The 18,965-nt window shown below is 39.6% G+C and overlaps 1 protein-coding gene and 1 long non-coding RNA gene across 13 annotated transcripts in view; one reads left to right on the forward strand and one right to left on the reverse strand.

The window, feature by feature from the left end:
• Window positions 1-258: 258 nt before the first annotated feature.
• Window positions 259-18,965, reverse strand: part of NCOA1 (nuclear receptor coactivator 1) — a 261,261-nt gene continuing 242,554 nt past the window's right edge. For 8 of the 12 annotated variants that reach the window (XM_082427427.1, XM_082427417.1, XM_082427421.1 and 5 more), the window contains 2 exons: window positions 6,416-6,505; window positions 259-2,619 (listed from right to left, as the gene is read on the reverse strand). In XM_082427427.1, coding sequence (XP_082283553.1) covers window positions 2,449-2,619; window positions 6,416-6,505 — 261 coding nt within the window. In that variant the 3' untranslated portion in view covers window positions 259-2,448. Of the gene's footprint in view, window positions 2,620-2,704; window positions 2,762-6,415; window positions 6,506-18,965 lie in introns of all 12 variants that reach the window. The other 4 variants (XR_014254217.1, XM_082427420.1, XM_082427419.1 and 1 more) reach the window with 4 other exon arrangements.
• Window positions 10,024-18,883, forward strand: LOC309644111. Its single transcript, XR_014254244.1, has 2 exons — window positions 10,024-10,115; window positions 17,033-18,883. It is a non-coding gene; the product is annotated as an uncharacterized lncRNA (long non-coding RNA).

Consider the following 18,965-nt stretch of genomic DNA (forward strand, 5'->3'; position numbering starts at 1 on the left):
GAGTTAGAATTTCCTCACAGCCTACTATCACAACTTCACTGGGACCTTCTCAAATTTCACTGGGCTGGTTCTTATTAGGGTGACTTCGAGGAGCTTTGGCTTCAGGGATCGTTTCTTTTATTATCCTTTAATTATAGTTAGTCATTTTGGGTTTTGACAATTCCTGCAGGATGTAGGTTTCATTTCTTCCCTGTAAAAGAAGAGGCAACCCATCTATTCAATAGCTGGAAAACTGAATTTCCTGTGGAATGACAGGAATTACATAGAAGCAAGCAATTTTATTTTCCTCAAATGTAGCAATAATTTTAATCTGTACATACATAAAACAAACAGTGCAATTATAAAACCTTGAAGGTGACATGCATACTTTAAGGTGCAGTTGGGATGGGGGAGGATGTTAGCATCTCCAATTTTCCTTACCACTTTTTTTTTTTTTTTTTAAGTTCCTTATGCAAAAGTACTGAGTCAGGAAACTTCATCTGGAATGCTGAAGTTAAAGGTGAACTTCCTGAAGTCTGCACGTCTAAATATCACAAACAAAACAGAAATGACCTCCTAGAACAGTTTGGGAGGGACTAGCATAATATGGCTGGGCTTTCAAGCTGGGAATGAATTAAATCAGGGATGCATTTTTCTGAAAAACTAAAAGAGAGAATGTTTGTTAACTGAGTGTCCTGTTTCTGTTTCATAGTTGCTACCCACTTGAGCCCTTCCATCAATCTTTTTATTCGGTACAGGTTCTGAATAGATGCTGTTCAATGGAGTTACTCGTGACTAGGGGTGGTGAGATGCAGAAAGGAGGACCTGGGAAAATGGCTTCTTCCTTGATGTCTGAGTCCACGCTCCTCTTCCATTGTGAGTTCTTATGGCCTTTTCTCTGCCATGGAAGCAGAGGTAGCTGGTGCACAATGTCAGATGTTGTCATCGTTCACAGGCCCAGGGGTGCAGTAAAGGCGAGTGATGGGGGTCTACCTTTGCTTCTTCCACAATACCTTTCTCAAGCTTTCCTGGCCTTTCAGTGGAACTTCTAGAACTAGAAAGTCAGTTCACTGGGTCCTTGACTCACAGGCCAGGATGAGACAAGATGTGGCAGAGTGACAAGACACAAAGGGAAAATATGGTGTCAATTAGCCTCAGAGCAGGAATAGAGAGATTTATATTTGCACTGATGAAAATTCAAATTCCCAAAGTCAATCTAAAAAAAAAAAAAAAGATTTTCTTTGAGTATTAATTTTTCTCTGTACAAGTAGCCTGTGCACTTCTGGTGATAATTCCTTGCACTGCTCTCAAGTTAGATGATCCCAGGGACACTCTAGGGCAGTACGCTCTAGCTCATCTGGAACAGCTCTTTCTGGCAGTGGCATTTTGATGTGAAACCCAAAGTAAATCCATACATGGCGTCACAGTTATTAAAATAATGAAATATTACTAGCCAAATGTAACTGCAATTCAATCAATGTTATATTTCACACACAGAAATTTAGAAAAATCAAGAGTATGATAATAAAACCATAAAATTAAACAGAAGGAAAGCAATTTCTACAAGAAATCAAATATATTTACAGTGAGATTTAAAGGGAAAAATAAGCTACTTGAATCATAAATTTAATTTTATTTTAAATAACTTTAGCTACCTCAGCTGTTAATACAATAAAAGCAGAAAGAACAGGCTGCCTTTTGTCCAGATTTAATCAGAAAATTGTATCTACAGTAATCGACAAAACTCGCTTCTTGTCCTTCACCCATCTCATCAAAAATTATTGCATTTTCCCCCAAACTGTATTTTTTGGATTCCTCTGTGAATATACTCATTTCGTCCTCTTTCCTGGAGGCATCTTGGTTTAAATCCATCTTTAAAAAAAGGAGAAGGGGTACATATGTGGAGGCAAAATATTCTCTTGAAGCCAACAGATATAGAGTTGCTAGAAGAAGCTGATTGTACACACAAGCTGCCTGGTTGGGAAGGGGAGGGCTGCTGATTTAGAGACACTGTGACAGCCTTTGGTGGATGGGCACAGGCAAAGCCCCACTGGGCCCTTCTTCCTTGGCAGGGTCGGGACTGAGCCAGCGGAGGCGGAGCTTCATCTTCCCCTTGGAACTTGTCATTTTGGTTCTCCTCCAAAAGCCTTCATCCAGATAAGAAGCCAATGACTGATTACAAAAATAAGAATAATTAAATTTGGCTCAAGAGAGAGATTGTCCAACTGTTCTGCCTTGTTATTTTTTCAATATCCAAGGCCTTTACAAAGAAAGAAACAAAAACATCTCTCAATCTCCCAAAGAAAGTGAACTTTTTTTTTCTTTTTTTTTTTCTTTTTTTTTTGCTCCAAATGCTACGACCTGAAGAATGGCTGCAGATTGAGATATCAAAAATCTCAGAAAAATATATAATATATTTGTATATCTCTGTATGTCTATTATTTAAATTTCACATTCCTTTAAAAGTGGTTATTCAGTCAGCAGCTGCTGAAGGAGGCTCTTCTGCTGGGCCTGGGGGGTCTGTGGTCCTGCCGTGGGTTTTTGAGTTCCCAGTGGACCAGGCTGGTTCAGGTAAGGGTCCCCGCCTACCAGATTCACTGTACACTGGACGTCAGCAAACACCTGAACCTGTTGCACCTGCTGGAACACAAATAAAAGATGTGTTTAGACAGAAGGGTCTGCCCCCCCGGCTTATGAGTGGGTACTACTTGAAGTGGAAACTCACTAGAGCATTCCTCTAGTCTGTAGTCACCACAGAGAAGAACTCTTCTGTCTTCTTGTCCTACAAAAAGAAAATCGCTGCACTCATTTTGCTCAGGGTTCTGGAAAGTTCACACTTTAAAAATAAAATCAAAATTGGAATGGTCAAGCCTCCTACAGGGTTGCCATCAATACTGAAAATGAGCATCATTGCTAATATTGCCAAGATTGGGAAAAGCCCAGTTTCAGTCTGGGTATCCAGTGGTGGGTTTAAAAAATAGGTATATTATTTGGAAAACTGGTTATAAAAGCATTCTATGGATGACTTTAATAGGATAAAAAAATCTTTATGATGTTAGAAAATTAAGGGCTTTAACCCAGTATTAGCAAAATAAAAACCACCACAGCTCAGTAAATAGGACATCAGTATTACTAAAATTAATGTCCAGAAGATTTGTGTAGTATCTAAATATACTATTACATAGCTCCTTTACATATTGCCTTTAGAATTACAGCAAAATATTAGAACAAATAAAAATTTTATATTTAACTTATTTTTCCTGATAGACAATCCATTTAAACACGAGCTAAAAATAACTGTAAACTACTAGCTGAGAACAGTGTGAATTTTCCCTTTAACTACTTTCAGTAATAATACATGTATTCCTTTAAAAAGTCTAAGGTTACACAGTTTTAACATTTTCTATCAGGAAAACAAAGCCAGAAGTTAGTCTTCAACAATCAGCCTTATTAAAAAGTCATCTGTAGAACTGATTAGGCCAATATCAATCACACTTGTGAATGTTCCAGACCAAGAATGGAGATGCTTTCTAAGGTATCCAAGTGCATCTATCTAACTGTCTCAGCGTTTGGCAAACTTGTGCCTCATGTTTAATAGGTTCATGAAGTATTTTAGATTAGTGATAGATTTTTTTGTTCATCCCTAAATTCATGCCAATTACACTGTTTCTGAAAACTTTTCTATCCTAATTGAATAAAAGTTGTTTTCCATCGACCTTAATTGGCCAATTGTCAAATGTCCCGACCATCCAATTCTCCATCAGTCTAACCCCTGATGTTTTCTCCTCACGATGCACCTACACCTCCACTCTACTCTGTCGGATAAGGCAGATAGTTCTTGAGCTGAGCTTTTTTAGTGTCTGATGAATTAAACCTTTATTTAGATTAGTATCGTTTCTTTCCTCACCCTCTCTCTCATCCTCCTCTTTCCCCCAGTTTCCCAAATTTTGCTTCTTGTCCCCATAGGCTCCCATTTGTTTTCTTCTTCTTTTGGGCTCTTCCTTATGTACATAACATACACCAGCTCTCTCTCTGAGTCTATTCTCCAGCTGCCTCTGTGCCCTCCACCCACCTTTGTTCTCTATAACTTCTCATTCCTACTCTTTTCCTTCTAGAGCTCCAACCCTGGCCTTCTCTCTCTCTATGTCAACAATCCCCCTACCAGCCTTCTTCCGCCTTCTCTATTCTCTGTGTTCTTTTCCTGTTCTCTCCTCTTCCCCATCCCAGCTCTCCAAATGCAGCTAGCCCTCTATCCTCCCCTACTCCTTCTCTCCTTGTTCTTTTCCGTCTCCTTTTCTGTACATCTGTTTCTATATTTCTATCTAACTCACTCCCCAGCTTCTGTCTGGCAAATACAAAAACATTAGAGCAAACAGAGATTTCATGATGGGCTACCAAAGAAAGAAGATTCTGCCACTGAAGCTTAACGTGAGCACAAACTATATAGTGCATTTAGGCAATGACTGATTTTTTAAAAAATTAACATAAAATTTCATGTTTATATGTTTCAACATATGAAATACTGGGGCAGAGCATAAGGTGTTTGTGCCCCCAAACACTTAAAAAATTTTTGATAAAGGCATGATAAAACAAACTGGAGAGAAAATTCTGCTGCTTTAAAAAGAATGCTTTATTAAAAAAGATACCAAACTCCAAAAATTACACATTTCAGCCTTTTTGAATTATTACTTAAAAACATGGTGACTTAGACCAGACCTCAAAGGACTTCTGATATTGCTATACCTTCACAGACAGGCAAAGCAACACAAAAACAAAATTTATGATTTGCCCAATGAGAAGAGTGATGTGAGAGTTGAGTCCCAACCTCTTCAGATTTTCCAGCATAGTTTTTACTTCAATTCACGTACTATCCCAGGACTCAGGAACTTTAAAACTTAGTTGTTTTGTCTTAAGTATATGTCTCTGTAAGTATGAGACTTTTAAAAACTTCTAGTGAATAAAGACTTCATTTCCCCTAGCACAAAATCCTCTCTTCACCCTCACAGGACTCAGATCCTATTTCCTGATGCTCCAACTATGCACATAGTTTCCTAACTGGCTTTCCTCTTTCTGAGCTGGCTGTCCAGTGCTCTTCCTTTTCCCTCTTCCCCCCTCAAGACGAAGCTTAAACTAGCACTTTTCTCACTGTTCCCCTTCAGGGATGATGCTTCATTTGTAGGACTGAATCCAAATTCATTAGAGTTTAATATTCAAGGCCCCTGGAAATTTGACCCAATCTACTTTACTAATTTTAATTCCTGTGAATTCTTATAACAAACCCTTTATGCTCAGTGGATTTGGCTTCCCAGGACTATGCTGATATTACTGTTACCCTGCCTCTGTGCCCTCTAACTTCCAATCCCCTGGACTTCCAAGCTCACCCCCTTCCTCAGCCTCCAAAAACCACAGTACCTTTCTCCTTCACTTGCCTCCTTCAAGGCCCAGTTCAGTCCTATCTCCTACATAAATGCTCTCTGACAACCTCAGGAACTTCTTCTTTCTTTTAGTGCTTATGGCTCTTGTTACTTGTAATAAATTTGAGTTTGCCTTCTTTGGTTATGTAATAATTTATGTGCATTTGTCCGTATGTTTTATCTTTCGACAGGCCCTAAGTGGTATGGCAGAAAAAGCATAAACTTTGGTGTCAGAAAGACCTGGGTTTGAACCTCAGCTCTGCCACTTTCTAGTTTGTGAATTGTATATGTAGTTAAATCGCCTCAGGTTCTGTTTCTTCATCTGTGAAAAAAAAGGAAAACTAACTCCTTCATAGGGTTACAGTGATGTTTACATGAGATAAAGCAGACAGTACCTAACACAGTGCCTGGCAAATCATAAGCATTCCACAAATGAAGCTTCCTTTCCTCACTTCTCCCCCAAGTTCACCTAAAGAGCAAACATGTCTCATGTTTCTTTGTATCTCCACCTTTGCATAAGGCCTGTGTTTTTTAAAAAATATCTTAATTTATGCTAATATAGGAAAGTGGCCACCCTTGTTATTTGTATTGTTTTGAAACAAACTTCTAAAAGGAGGCAGAGTACACAGTAGGCATTCTGTTTTGTCTGAATTTATTGAACTCTTTTGAGGTATTCTGATTACACATTAGTCTTAGCACTGTGTTTATTTACAAATAGCAATTAGTGGTCAACATTTGTGATCCCTTATCCTGTCTAAACATTGGATTAACCTTTCTGAAAGCTTATCTCATTTAACCCTCTCATAATCCTCTAAGCAGGTATCTCGTTAGTTCTGTTGGTTATACAGCGGCTCAGGAAAGTTCCCTAACATGCCCAGGATGACACAGCTAAGAAGAGCAGAGCCAGGACTCACAACCAGGTCTGACTCTCAAGGTCAGGCTCTTAACCGAGGTGCTACACAGAGTTTCCTGTGTATCTAGAGAAAACTTGACAGCTCTGGGCTTAGAGTTTTCTTACTGACCTGGGTTCCATCTGCTTCTGTTTTGAGAAGGTCCGTGGATGAGAGCTGGTTGCAGTAGAGGCCTGTGTGTCTCAGTGCTGGATCATTTATCTGTTAAAGATATAAGTACAAGACCAAATTACAAGCTAGTTGTTTACGTTGAAGACCAAATTCCTCAATGAAAAACAATCTCACTGACAGAAAAGTAATAGGAGGAGAGCAGAAATAACAAGCTTAGAAATTTACTGTGCTGTTAGAAGTCAGGACAGTGGTTCCCTTTGTAGAAGTAGACAGACATGCAAGGGAGTGTGGGGAGAACCTTTGGGGTCCGGCTGGTAATGTTCTGTTTCTCGATCTAGGTGATAGTTAAAAAGATGTGTTCAGTTTGCGAAAAGTCACCTAGTTGTATACTTTTCTGTATATCCTTATAGATGATACTTCAATAAAAAGTTAATTCAACACTCGTGAAAGTTAATTAGCAAAAGACTTCCACTTCCAGTCAAGATTCAGTAACAGGGATCAGATTTATCCTCTGCCTGAATCAACTAAAAATTTGGACAAAATATATGAAATGAACACACTCAAGACCTTGGACAAAAACAAAGGCAATGAAGGGGAAAGTTGCCCCTAAGGGTTGGGAAACAATTGAGGTGGGTCCTACCACTACCCCAGTCTACTGCCTAGAGAGAATTTCCAGGCTGCAGCATGAGGACAGGGGACCAGACAGTGCCTGGAAGTCTCCCTGAATTGAGAGTATAGAGCTAGAATTCACAGGGCAGAATATCAGGAGAGAACAACACAGAGAGTAGCAGCTTAGTATTGATCAGCTAGCTAATGGATGTTACGGAACTACCCAAAGCAAAGATTCACCTGAAAAGATTTACATGGAATAATTCCCAAAGGTCACACAGAGCTGGGAACAGGTCCTGATCCCACCAGCCAGAGTGGAAAACATCATAATTCAGGTAGTGTACTAGAATGGTTTTGCTTTAGTAGTAGGGTAAAATTAGCCCTATACTAAATACTGCTCTGGTCCCACTAAACAAAAAAGCAAGACCTGAAAAAAATCAAACTGTTTATTTCCAAGTAATTTAAGCATTTCCCAAAACAAATCTCAATATTTATAGGAACATAAACAAGGTAAAATTCACATGTCTGGGATCCAATAAAAAATTACCAGGTATGCAAAGTAGCAGACTCTGACATAAATTGTACCAATGTTTTCTTAGGTCAGTCTCCCAAGGCAATAGAAATAAAAGCAAAAATAAACCAATGGGAACTAGTCAAACTTATAAGCTTTTGCACAGCAAAGGAAACCAAAAACAAAACGAAAAGACAACCTACAGACTGGGAGAAAATATTTGCAAAAGATGTGACTGACAAGGGATTAATTTCCAAAATATACAAATAGCTCATACAATTCAACAACAAAGAAACAAACAACCCAATCGAAAAATGGGCAGAAGACCTAAATAGACACTTCTCCAAAGAAGACACACAGATGGCCAACAGGCACATGAAAAGATGCTCATCATCGCTAATTATAAGAAAAATGCAAACCCAAACTATGACTTACAATGAGGTACCACTTCACACCGGTCAGAATGGCCATTATTAAAAAGTCTACAAACAATAAATGCTGGAGAAGGTGTGGAGAAAAGGGAACCCTCTTACACTGCTGGTGGGAATGTAAATTGGTGCAGCCACTATGGAGATAGTATGGAGGTTCCTCAAAAAACTAAAACTAGCGTTGCCATATCCAGCAATCCCTCTCCTGGGCATATACCCCGACAAAACTATAATTTGTAAAGATACATGCAGCCCTATGTTCACAGCACCACTATTTACAATAGCCAAGACATGGAAACAACCTAAATGTCCATCAACAGATAAATGGATAAAGAAGATGTGGTATATATATACAATGGAATATTACTCAGCCATTAAAAAGAATGAAATAATGCCATTTGCAGCAACATGGATGGACTTAGAGATTATCATACTAAGCGAAGTCAGTCAGAAAGAGAAAGACAAATACCATATGATATCACTTATATGTGGAATCTAAAATACGACACAAATGAACATATCTGCGAAACAAAAACAGACTCACAGACATAGACAACAGACTTGTGGTTGCCATGGGGGCGAGGGGGTAGGGTAAGGAAGGATTGGGAGTTTGGGATTAGCAGATGCAAACTATTATACATAGGATGGATAAACAACAAGGTCCTACTGTACAGCACAGGGAACTATATTAAACATCCTGTGATAAACCATAATGGAAAAGAATATTAAAAAAGAATGTATATATAAGTATAACTGAATCACTTTGCTGTAAAGCAGAAATTAACACAACATTGGAATCAATGCTGCTTCAATAAAATTTTTTTAAAATAAAAGAACAAAGTAGCAGAAAAATATGATCCATAATTAAGTGAAAAATCAATTAATTGAAGCCAATCCTAAAATGATGCAGATGCTAGAAGTGACAAGCAAGAATATTAAGACAGTTATTATAATAACCATATTCCACATATTCAAGAAGACAGAGGAAAGACTGAACATGTTAGAGATATGGAAGATATAAAAAGGGTCCAAAGTGAATTTCTAGAGATGAAAATAGCAATGTCTGAGATAAAAAATACACTAGATAAAACATTCAGATATTGCAAAAGAAAAGAACTGTGAATCTGAAGCTATAGCAATAAAAACTATCCAAAATGAAACACACAGAGAAAAAAATGACTGACCTCATACCCCCTTAAAAAACTCCAAACCCAGAAAATCAGTGAACTGTAGGATAACTCAAATGGCCTACGATATGTGTAATTAGAGTCTCTGAAGGAAGGAGGGGGTTGGTGACAGAAAAAATATCTGAAGAAATAATGGCCAATACTTTTCCAAATTTGATGCAAATTATACACCTGTGAATCAAGAGGCTTACTGAACCCCAAGCACAAGAACCATGAAGAAAATCACACTAAGGCATATCATAATCAAACTGCCTAAAACCAGTGATAAAGAGAGTAATCTTAGAAGCAGCCAGAGGAACAAAGATAAAATGACAGCAGATATCTCATCAGAAATACAGTGGAGCAATGTCTTTAAAGTACTGAAAGCTATGGGCTTCCCTGGTGGCGCAGTGGTTGAGAATCTGCCTGCCAATGCAGGGGACACGGGTTCGAGCCCTGGTCTGGGAAGATCCCACATGCCGCGGAGCAACTAGGCCCGTGAGCCACAATTACTGAGCGTCTGGAGCCTGCACTCCGCAACAAGGCCGCGATAATGAGAGGCCTGCGCACCGCGATGAAGAATGGCCCCCACTTGCCACAACTAGAGAAAGCCCTCGCACAGAAACGAAGACCCAACACAGCCATAAATAAATAAATAAACCCAAAGTTTAAAAAAAAAAAAAAAAAAAAAGTACTGAAAGCTAAAACTACCAACCTAGAATTCAGGGAAAAGAACTTTCAAAGATGATGGTGAAACAAAAACCTTTTCAGACATACAAAAGCTGAAAGAATTGATCACTAGCAGACGTGCACTATAAAAAATGAAGACCTTCAGGAAGAAGGAGAATGATACTAGATGGAAATTTGGATCTACACCAAGGAATGAAGAACACTGGAAATAACTACGTGTGAAATATAAAAACTACTTATTTAAACTTTAAAAAATATTATTGACTGTTTAAAGTAAAAAAAAGTAGAGTAAAAAAGTACTAACGGGGGTTGGCGGCGTGAACACAGCCTGAAGGGGTTAGTGCACCACAGCTAGCCGGGAGGGAGTCCGGGGGAAAAAGTCTGCAGCTGCCGAAGAGACAAGAGACTTTTTCTTCCCTCTTTGTTTCCTGGTGCGCGAGGAGAGGGGATTCAGAGCGCCGCCTAAACGAGCTCCAGAGACAGGCGCGAGCCGCGGCGATCAGCGCGGATCCCACAGCAACAGGGGCGCAGAGGGAAAAACGGAGAGACTCCCGCACAGAGGCTCGGCGCCGAGCAGCGCTCACCAGCCCGAGAGGCTTGTCTGCTCCCCCGCCGGGGCGGGCAGGGCTGGGAGCTGAGGCTCGGCTTCGGTCGGATCGCAGGGAGAGGACTGGGGCTGGCGGCGTGAACACAGCCTGAAGGGGTTAGCGCACCACAGCTGGCTGGGAGGGAGACCGGGAAAAGGTCTGCAGCTGCCGAAGAGGCAAGAGACTTTTTCTTGCCTCTTTGTTTCGCTGCGCGCAAGGAGAGGGGATTCAGAGCGCCGCCTAAACGAGCTCCAGAGAAGGGCGCGAGACGCGGCGATCAGCGCGGGCCCCAGAGACAGGCGTGAGACGCTGGGGCTGCTGCTGCCGCCTCCAAAAATCCTGTGTGCGAGCACAGGTCACTCTCCACACCGCCCCTCCTGGGAGCCTGTGCAGCCCGCCACTGCCAGGGTCCCATGATCCGGGGACAACTTCCCCGGGAGAACGCACGGTGTGCCTCAGGCTGGTGCAACGTCACGCCGGCCTCGGCCGCCGCAGGCTCGCCCCGCCTCCTCTGTACCCCTCCCTCCCCGCGGCCTGGGTGAGCCAGAGCCCCCGAAGCAGCTGCTCCTTTAACCCCGTCCTGTCTGGGCGGGGAATAGACGCCCTCAGGCGACCTACACGCAGAGGTGGGTCCAAATCCAAAGCTGAACCCCAGGAGCTGTGCGAACAGGGAAGAGAAGGGGAAATCTCTCCCAGCAGCCTCAGAAGCAGAGGATTAAAACTCCACAAACAACTTGATGTGCCTGCATCTGTTGAATACCTGAATAGACAACGAATCATCCCAAATTCAGGAGGTGGACTTTGGGAGCAGGATATATTAAGTTTTCCCCTTTTCCTTTTTTTTGTGAGTGTATATGTATATGCTTCTGGGTGAGATTTTGTCTGTATAGCTTTGCTTTACAATAGCTTTATTTTACTTCAGTATATTATAGCCTCTTTCTTTCTTTCTTTCTATTTTTTCTCCCTTTTACTCTGAGCCGTGTGGACGAAAGGCTCTTGGTGCCCCAGCCAGGCATCAGGGCCGTGCCTCTGAGGTGGGAGAGCCAACTTCAGGACACTGGTCCACAAGAGACCTCCCAGCTCCACGTAATACCAAACGGCAAAAATCTCTCAGAGATCTCCATCTCAACATCAAGACCCAGCTTCACTCAACGACCAGCAAGCTACAGTGCTGGACACCCTATGCCAAACAACTAGCAAGACAGGAACACAGCCCCATCCATTAGCAGAGAGGCTGCCTAAAATCATAATAAGGCCACAGACACCCCAAAACACACCACCAGACGTGGATGTGCCCACCAGAAAGACAAGATCCAGCCTCATCCACCAGAGCTCAGGCACTAGTTCCCTCCACCAGGAAGCCTACACAACCCACTGAACCAACCTTAGCCACTGGGGACAGATACCAAAAACAACGGGAACTACAAACCTGCAGCCTGTGAAAAGGAGACCCCAAACACAGTAAGATAAGCAAAATGAGACGACAGAAAAACACACAGCAGATGAAGGAGCAGGGTCAAAACACACCAGACTTAACAAATGAAGAGGAAATAGGTAGTCTACCTGAAAAAGAATTCAGAATAATGATAGTAAGGATGATCCAAAATCTTGGAAATAGAATAGACAAAATGCAAGAAACATTTAACAAGGATGTAGAAGAACTAAAGAGGAACCAAGCAATGATGAAAAACACAATAAATGAAATTAAAAATACTCTAGATGGGATCAATAGCAGAATAACTGAGGCAGAAGAAAGGATAAGTGACCTGGAAGATAAAATGGTGGAAATAACTACTACAGAGCAGGATAAAGAAAAAAGAATGAAAAGAACTGAGGACAGTCTCAGAGACCTCTGGGACAACATTAAACGCACCAACATTCGAATTATAGGGGTCCCAGAAGAAGAAGAGAAAAAGAAAGGGACTGAGAAAATATTTGAAGAGATTATAGTTGAAAACTTCCCTAATATGGGAAAGGAAATAGTTAATCAAGTCCTGGAAGCACAGAGAGTCCCATACAGGATAAACCCAAGGAGGAACACGCCAAGACACATATTAATCAAACTGTCAAAAATTAAATGTAAGGAAAACATATTAAAGGCAGCAAGGGAAAAACAACACATAACACACAAGGGAATCCCCATAAGGTTAACATCTGATCTTTCAGCAGAAACTCTGCAAGCCAGAAGGGAGTGGCAGGACATATTTAAAGTCATGAAGGAGAAAAACCTACAACCAAGATTACTCTACCCAGCAAGGATCTCATTCAGATTCGATGGAGAAATTAAAACCTTTACAGACAAGCAAAAGCTGAGAGAGTTCAGCACCACCAAACCAGCTTTACAACAAATGCTAAAGGAACTTCTCTAGGCAAGAAACACAAGAGAAGGAAAACACCTACAATAACAATCCCAAAACATTTAAGAAAATGGGAATAGGAACATACATATCAATAATTACCTTGAATGTAAATGGATTAAATGCTCCCACCAAAAGACACAGGCTGGCTGAATGGATACAAAAACAAGACCCATATATATGCTGTCTACAAGAGACCCACTTCAGACCTAGAGACACATACAGACTGAAAGTGAGGGAATGGAAAAAGATATTCCATGCAAATGGAAATCAAAGGAAAGCTGGAGTAGCAATTCTCATATCAGACAAAATAGACTTTAAAATAAAGACTATTACAAGAGACAAAGAAGGACACTATATAATGATCAAGGGATCGATCCAAGAGGAAGGTATAACAATTGTAAATATTTATGCACCCAACATAGCAGCACCTCAATACATAAGGCAAATACTAACAGCCATAAAAGGGGAAATCGACAGCAACACAATCATAGTAGGGGACTTTAACACCCCACTTTCACCAATGGACAGATCATCCAAAATGAAAATAAATAAGGAAACACAAGGTTTAAATGATACATTAAACAATATGGACTTAATTGATATTTATAGGACATTCCACCCAAAAACAACAGAATACACATTTTTCTCAAGTGCGCATGGAACATTCTCCAGGACAGATCATATCTTGGGTCACAAATCAAGCCTTGGTAAATTTAAGAAAATTGAAATCGTATCAAGTATCTTTTCCGACCACAACGCTAGGAGACTAGATATCAATTACAGGAAAAGATCTCTAAAAAATACAAACACATGGAGGCTACACAATACATTACTTAATAACGAAGTGATTACTGAAGAAATCAAAGGGGAAATCAAAAAATACCTAGAAACAAATGACAATGGAGATACGACGACCCAAAACCTATGGGACGCAGCAAAAGCAGTGCTAAGAGGGAAGTTTATAGCAATACAAGCCTACCTCAAGAAACAGGAAACATCTCGAATAAACAACCTAACCTTGCACCTAAAGCAATTAGAGAAAGAAGAACAAAAAAACCCCAAAGCCAGCAGAAGGAAAGAAATTATAAAGATCAGAGCAGAAATAAATGAAAAAGAAATGAAGGAAACAATAGCAAAAATCAATGAAACTAAAAGCTGGTTCTTTGAGAAGATAAACAAAATTGATAAACCATTAGCCAGACTCATCAAGAGAAAAAGGGAGAAGACTCAGATCAATAGAATTAGAAATGAAAAAGGAGAAGTAACCACTGACACTGCAGAAATACAAAAGATCATGAGAGATTACTACAAGCAACTCTATGCCAATAAAATGGACAACCTGCAAGAAATGGACAGATTCTTAGAAATGCACAAACTGCCGAGACTGAACCAGGAAGAAATAGAAAATATGAACAGACCAATCACAAGCACTGAAATTGAAACTGTGATTAAAAACCTTCCAACAAACAAAAGCCCAGGACCAGATGGCTTCACAGGTGAATTCTATCAAACATTTAGAGAAGAGCTAACACCTATCCTTCTCAAACTCTTCCAAAATATTGCAGAGGGAGGAACACTCCCAAACTCATTCTACGAGGCCACCATCACCCTGATACCAAAACCAGACAAAGATGTCACAAAGAAAGAAAACTACAGGTCAATATCACTGATGAACATAGATGCAAAAATCCTCAACAAAATACTAGCAAACAGAATCCAACAGCACATTAAAAGGATCATACACCATGATCAAGTGGGGTTTATCCCAGGAATGCAAGGATTCTTCAATATACGCAAATCAATCAACGTGATACACCATATTAACAAACTGAAGGAGAAAAACCATATGATCATCTCAATAGATGCAGAGAAAGCTTTCGACAAAATTCAACACCCATTTATGATAAAAGCCCTGCAGAAAGTAGGCATAGAGGGAACTTTCCTCAACATAATAAAGGCCATATATGACAAACCCACAGCCAACATTGTCCTCAATGGTGAAAAACTGAAACCATTTCCACTAAGATCAGGAACAAGACAAGGTTGCCCACTCTCACCACTATTATTCAACATAGTTTTGGAAGTGTTAGCCACAGCAATCAGAGAAGACAAAGAAATAAAAGGAATCCAAATCGGAAAAGAAGAAGTAAAGCTGTCACTATTTGCAGATGACATGATACTATACATAGAGAATCCTAAAGATGCTACCAGAAAACTCCTAGAGCTAATCAATGAATTTGGTAAAGTAGCAGGATACAAAATTAATGCACAGAAATCTCTTGCATTTCTATACACTAATGACGAAAAATCTGAAAGTGAAATTAAGAAAACACTCCCATTTACCATTGCAACAAAAAGAATAAAATATCTAGGAATAAACCTACCTAAGGAGACAAAAGACCTGTATGCAGAAAATTATAAGACACTGATGAAAGAAATTAAAGATGATACAAATAGATGGAGAGATATACCATGTTCCTGGATTGGAAGAATCAACATTGTGAAAATGACTCTACTACCCAAAGCAATCTACAGATTCAATGCAATCCCTATCAAACTACCACTGGCATTTTTCACAGAACTAGAACAAAAAATTTCACAATTTGTATGGAAACACAAAAGACCCCGAATAGCCAAAGCAATCTTGAGAACGAAAAATGGAGCTGGGGGAATCAGGCTCCCTGACTTCAGACTATATTACAAAGCTTCAGTAATCAAGACAGTTTGGTACTGGCACAAAAACAGAAATATAGATCAATGGAACAGGATAGAAAGCCCAGAGATAAACCCACACACATATGGTCACCTTATCTTTGATAAAGGAGGCAAGCATATACAGTGGAGAAAAGACAGCCTCTTCAATAAGTGGTGCCGGGAAAATTGGACAGGTACATGTAAAAGTATGAAATTAGAACACTCCCTGACACCATGTACAAAAATAAACTCAAAATGGATTAAAGACCTAAGTGTAAGGGCAGACACTATCAAACTCTTAGAGGAAAACATAGGCAGAACACTCTATGACATACATCACAGCAAGATTCTTTTTGACCCAGCTCCCAGAGAAATGGAAATAAGAACACAAATAAACAAATGGGACTTAATGAAACTTAAAAGCTTTTGCACAGCAAAGGAAACCATAAACAAGACCAAAAGACAACCCTCAGAATGGGAGAAAATATTTGCAAATGAAGCAACTGACAAAGGATTAATCTCCAAGATTTACAAGCAGCTCATGCAGCTCAATAACAAAAAAACGAACAACCCAATCCAAAAATGGGCAGAAGACCTAAATAGACATTTCTCCAAAGAAGATATACAGATGGCCTACAGACACATGAAAGAATGCTCAACATCATTAATCATTAGAGAAATGCAAATCAAAACTACAAAGATATCATCTCACACCGGTCAGAATGGCCATCATCAAAAAATCTACAAACAATAAATGCTGGAGAGGGTGTGGAGGAAAGGGAACACTCTTGCACTGTTGGTGGGAATGTAAATTGATACAGCCACTATGGAGAACAGTATGGAGGTTCCTTAAAAAACTACAAATAGAACTACCATACAACCCAGCAATCCCAATACTGGGCATATACCCTGAGAAAACCATAGGTCAAAAAGAGTCATGTACCAAAATGTTCATTGCAGCTCTATTTACAATAGCCAGGACATGGAAGCAACCTAAATGTCCATCGACAGATGAATGGATAAAGAAGATGTGGCACATATATACAATGGAATATTACTCAGCCATAAAAAGAAATGAAATGGAGGTATTTGTAATGAGGTGGATGGAGTTAGAGTCTGTCATACAGAGTGAAGTAAGTCAGAAAGAGAAAAACAAATACAGTATGCTAACACATATATACGGAATCTAAGGGAAAAAAAAAAAGGCCATGAAGAACCTAGTGGCAAGACGGGAATAAAGACACAGACCTACTAGAGAATGGACTTGAGGATATGGGGAGGGGGTGGGGTGAGATGTGACAGGGTAAGAGAGTGTCATGGACATATATACACTACCAAATGTAAAACAGATAACTAGTGGGAAGCAGCCGCATAGCACAGGGAGATCAGCTCGGTGCTTTGTGACCATCTAGAGGGGTGGGATGGGGAGGGTGGGAGGGAGGGAGATGCAAGAGGGAAGAGAAATGGGAACATATTGTATATGTATAACTGATTCACTTTGTTATAAAGCAGAAGCTAACACACCATTGTAAGGCAATTATACTTCAATAAAGATGTTTAAAAAAAAAAAAGTACTAACAACATATTGTGGGGTATATAACATATGTAGATATGATATGTATGTACAACAATAGCACAGGAGGGGAGAAATAGAAATAAACCATTGTGAGATTTTTATATTTATATGCGGTGATATAATAGCATCTGAAGGTAGATGGCAACAAAGATGTATACTATAAACTCTAAAGCACCAGTAAAACAGCAAGAGTTATTTATAGCTAATAAACCAACAAAGGAGATAAAATGAATTAAAATATTCAATTAAACCAAAAAAGGCAAGATGGGACAAAGAGAAAATAAATAAGATGAGAGATTTAAATCTTCAATAGCAATATCAATAATCACATTAAATGTAAATGGGCTAGCCACTCCAATTAAAAGGCAGAGATTGTCAAACTGAATAAAAAAGCAAGACCCAACTATATAAGAAATACATTTTAAATGTAATATTCTTTTTACCTAATTCATTTTATTTTTTATTATTCTGTCTTAATATACTGGAGATAGTGAATAATTCTAATAACTGAAATACGACAAGATAACAACAAGGACAAGAAACAATCCTATTTAGTTCTTTTATTTTGCTATAAGATATCACTAAGTTGTTGGGGTTTTTTTTTTAAATAAAGTTCTATTTTTTAAAAAAAATTAATTAAGTAATTTTATTTTTGGCTGCGTTGGGTTCTCGTTGCTGCGCGTGGGCTTTCCCTAGTTGCTGCGAGTGGGGGCTACTCTTTGTTGCAGTGCGCAGACTTCTCATTGCAGTGGCTTCTCTTGTTGTGGAGCACAGGCTCTAGACACACGGGCTTCAGTAGTTGTGGCACACGGGCTCTAGAACACAGGCTCAGTAGTTGTGGTGCATGGGCTTAGTTGCTCCGCGATATGTGGGATCTTCCCAGAGTAGGGCTCGAACCCGTGTCCCCTGCGTTGGCAGGCGAATTCTTAACCACTGCACCACCAGGGAAGTTCCTAAGTTGTTGTTTTTTTCCCTGCTAACTTCGTTAGGCTAATACCTGGTGAATGGGGACTTTTCTTTTTTTTTTAATTCATATCAAAAAGGAATTCTATAGAAAAGGTAATCAGTGTTTACATGTTTTTTAAGACTTGCTATACATTACGGCTATATGGTCATAGCCGAGTCACCATAGTCTACTTTGTGGTTGATGATAGAATAGTAACTACAGGGAGTTACCCAAAGATTTTTTTAAATATCACTTCGAATTTAGTCATTCTTTCCTTAAAAATCTTTAGGAGGCTCCAAGATAAACTAAACATTTAGGTGGCCTGCAACACCCCCTAAAAAGCTTACCACATAAATTCTGCTCTAAATATAATATAAACATCCCCTTAACATTCATTAGGCTTTTCAACATCTATTCCTGTCCAGGTCATGCTGTGCTAACCAGTCTTGAATATTCTTTTCTATCTCTTTCTTTAGGCAAATTTCCCATGAAGACTTTCCTAATCAGACCCTTTTTCTTTTAAACCCTCCGTAGTTAACTGTATATACCCCTAATCTGACAGAACTATAGGTACAGTCCTATAGGGTCCATCTCTTACACAGCTGTTCTGTCCTATTATTCAACTAATCCTTTGTTCATGTTGTGTCTCCCCAACTTGTTAATATTATTGCCCACAGAGCTACCTTTGTATATAGTAAGTACTGAGTTTGTTGAACTGAAAGGGAGAAATGAAGAAAATGTGTTCAAAATATAAAGGAGTAAGTTCCAAGTCAATGTATTATATGTATCATTTTTATAATAAATCTAAAACACTAAAATCTCATGAGACTAAAATCTTACAAGGTCTGTCAAAATTTCCATTGTATATCTTAATAAATAGTAATTATCAAAAGATAGTGGGGGGCTTCCCTGGTGGCGCAGTGGTTGAGAATCTGCCTGCCAATGCAGGGGACACGGGTTCGAGCCCTGGTCTGGGAAGATCC

Source organism: Balaenoptera physalus, assembly GCF_965194825.1.
Source record: "Balaenoptera physalus genome assembly, chromosome: 15".
Classification (NCBI taxonomy): Eukaryota; Metazoa; Chordata; class Mammalia; order Artiodactyla; family Balaenopteridae; genus Balaenoptera; species Balaenoptera physalus.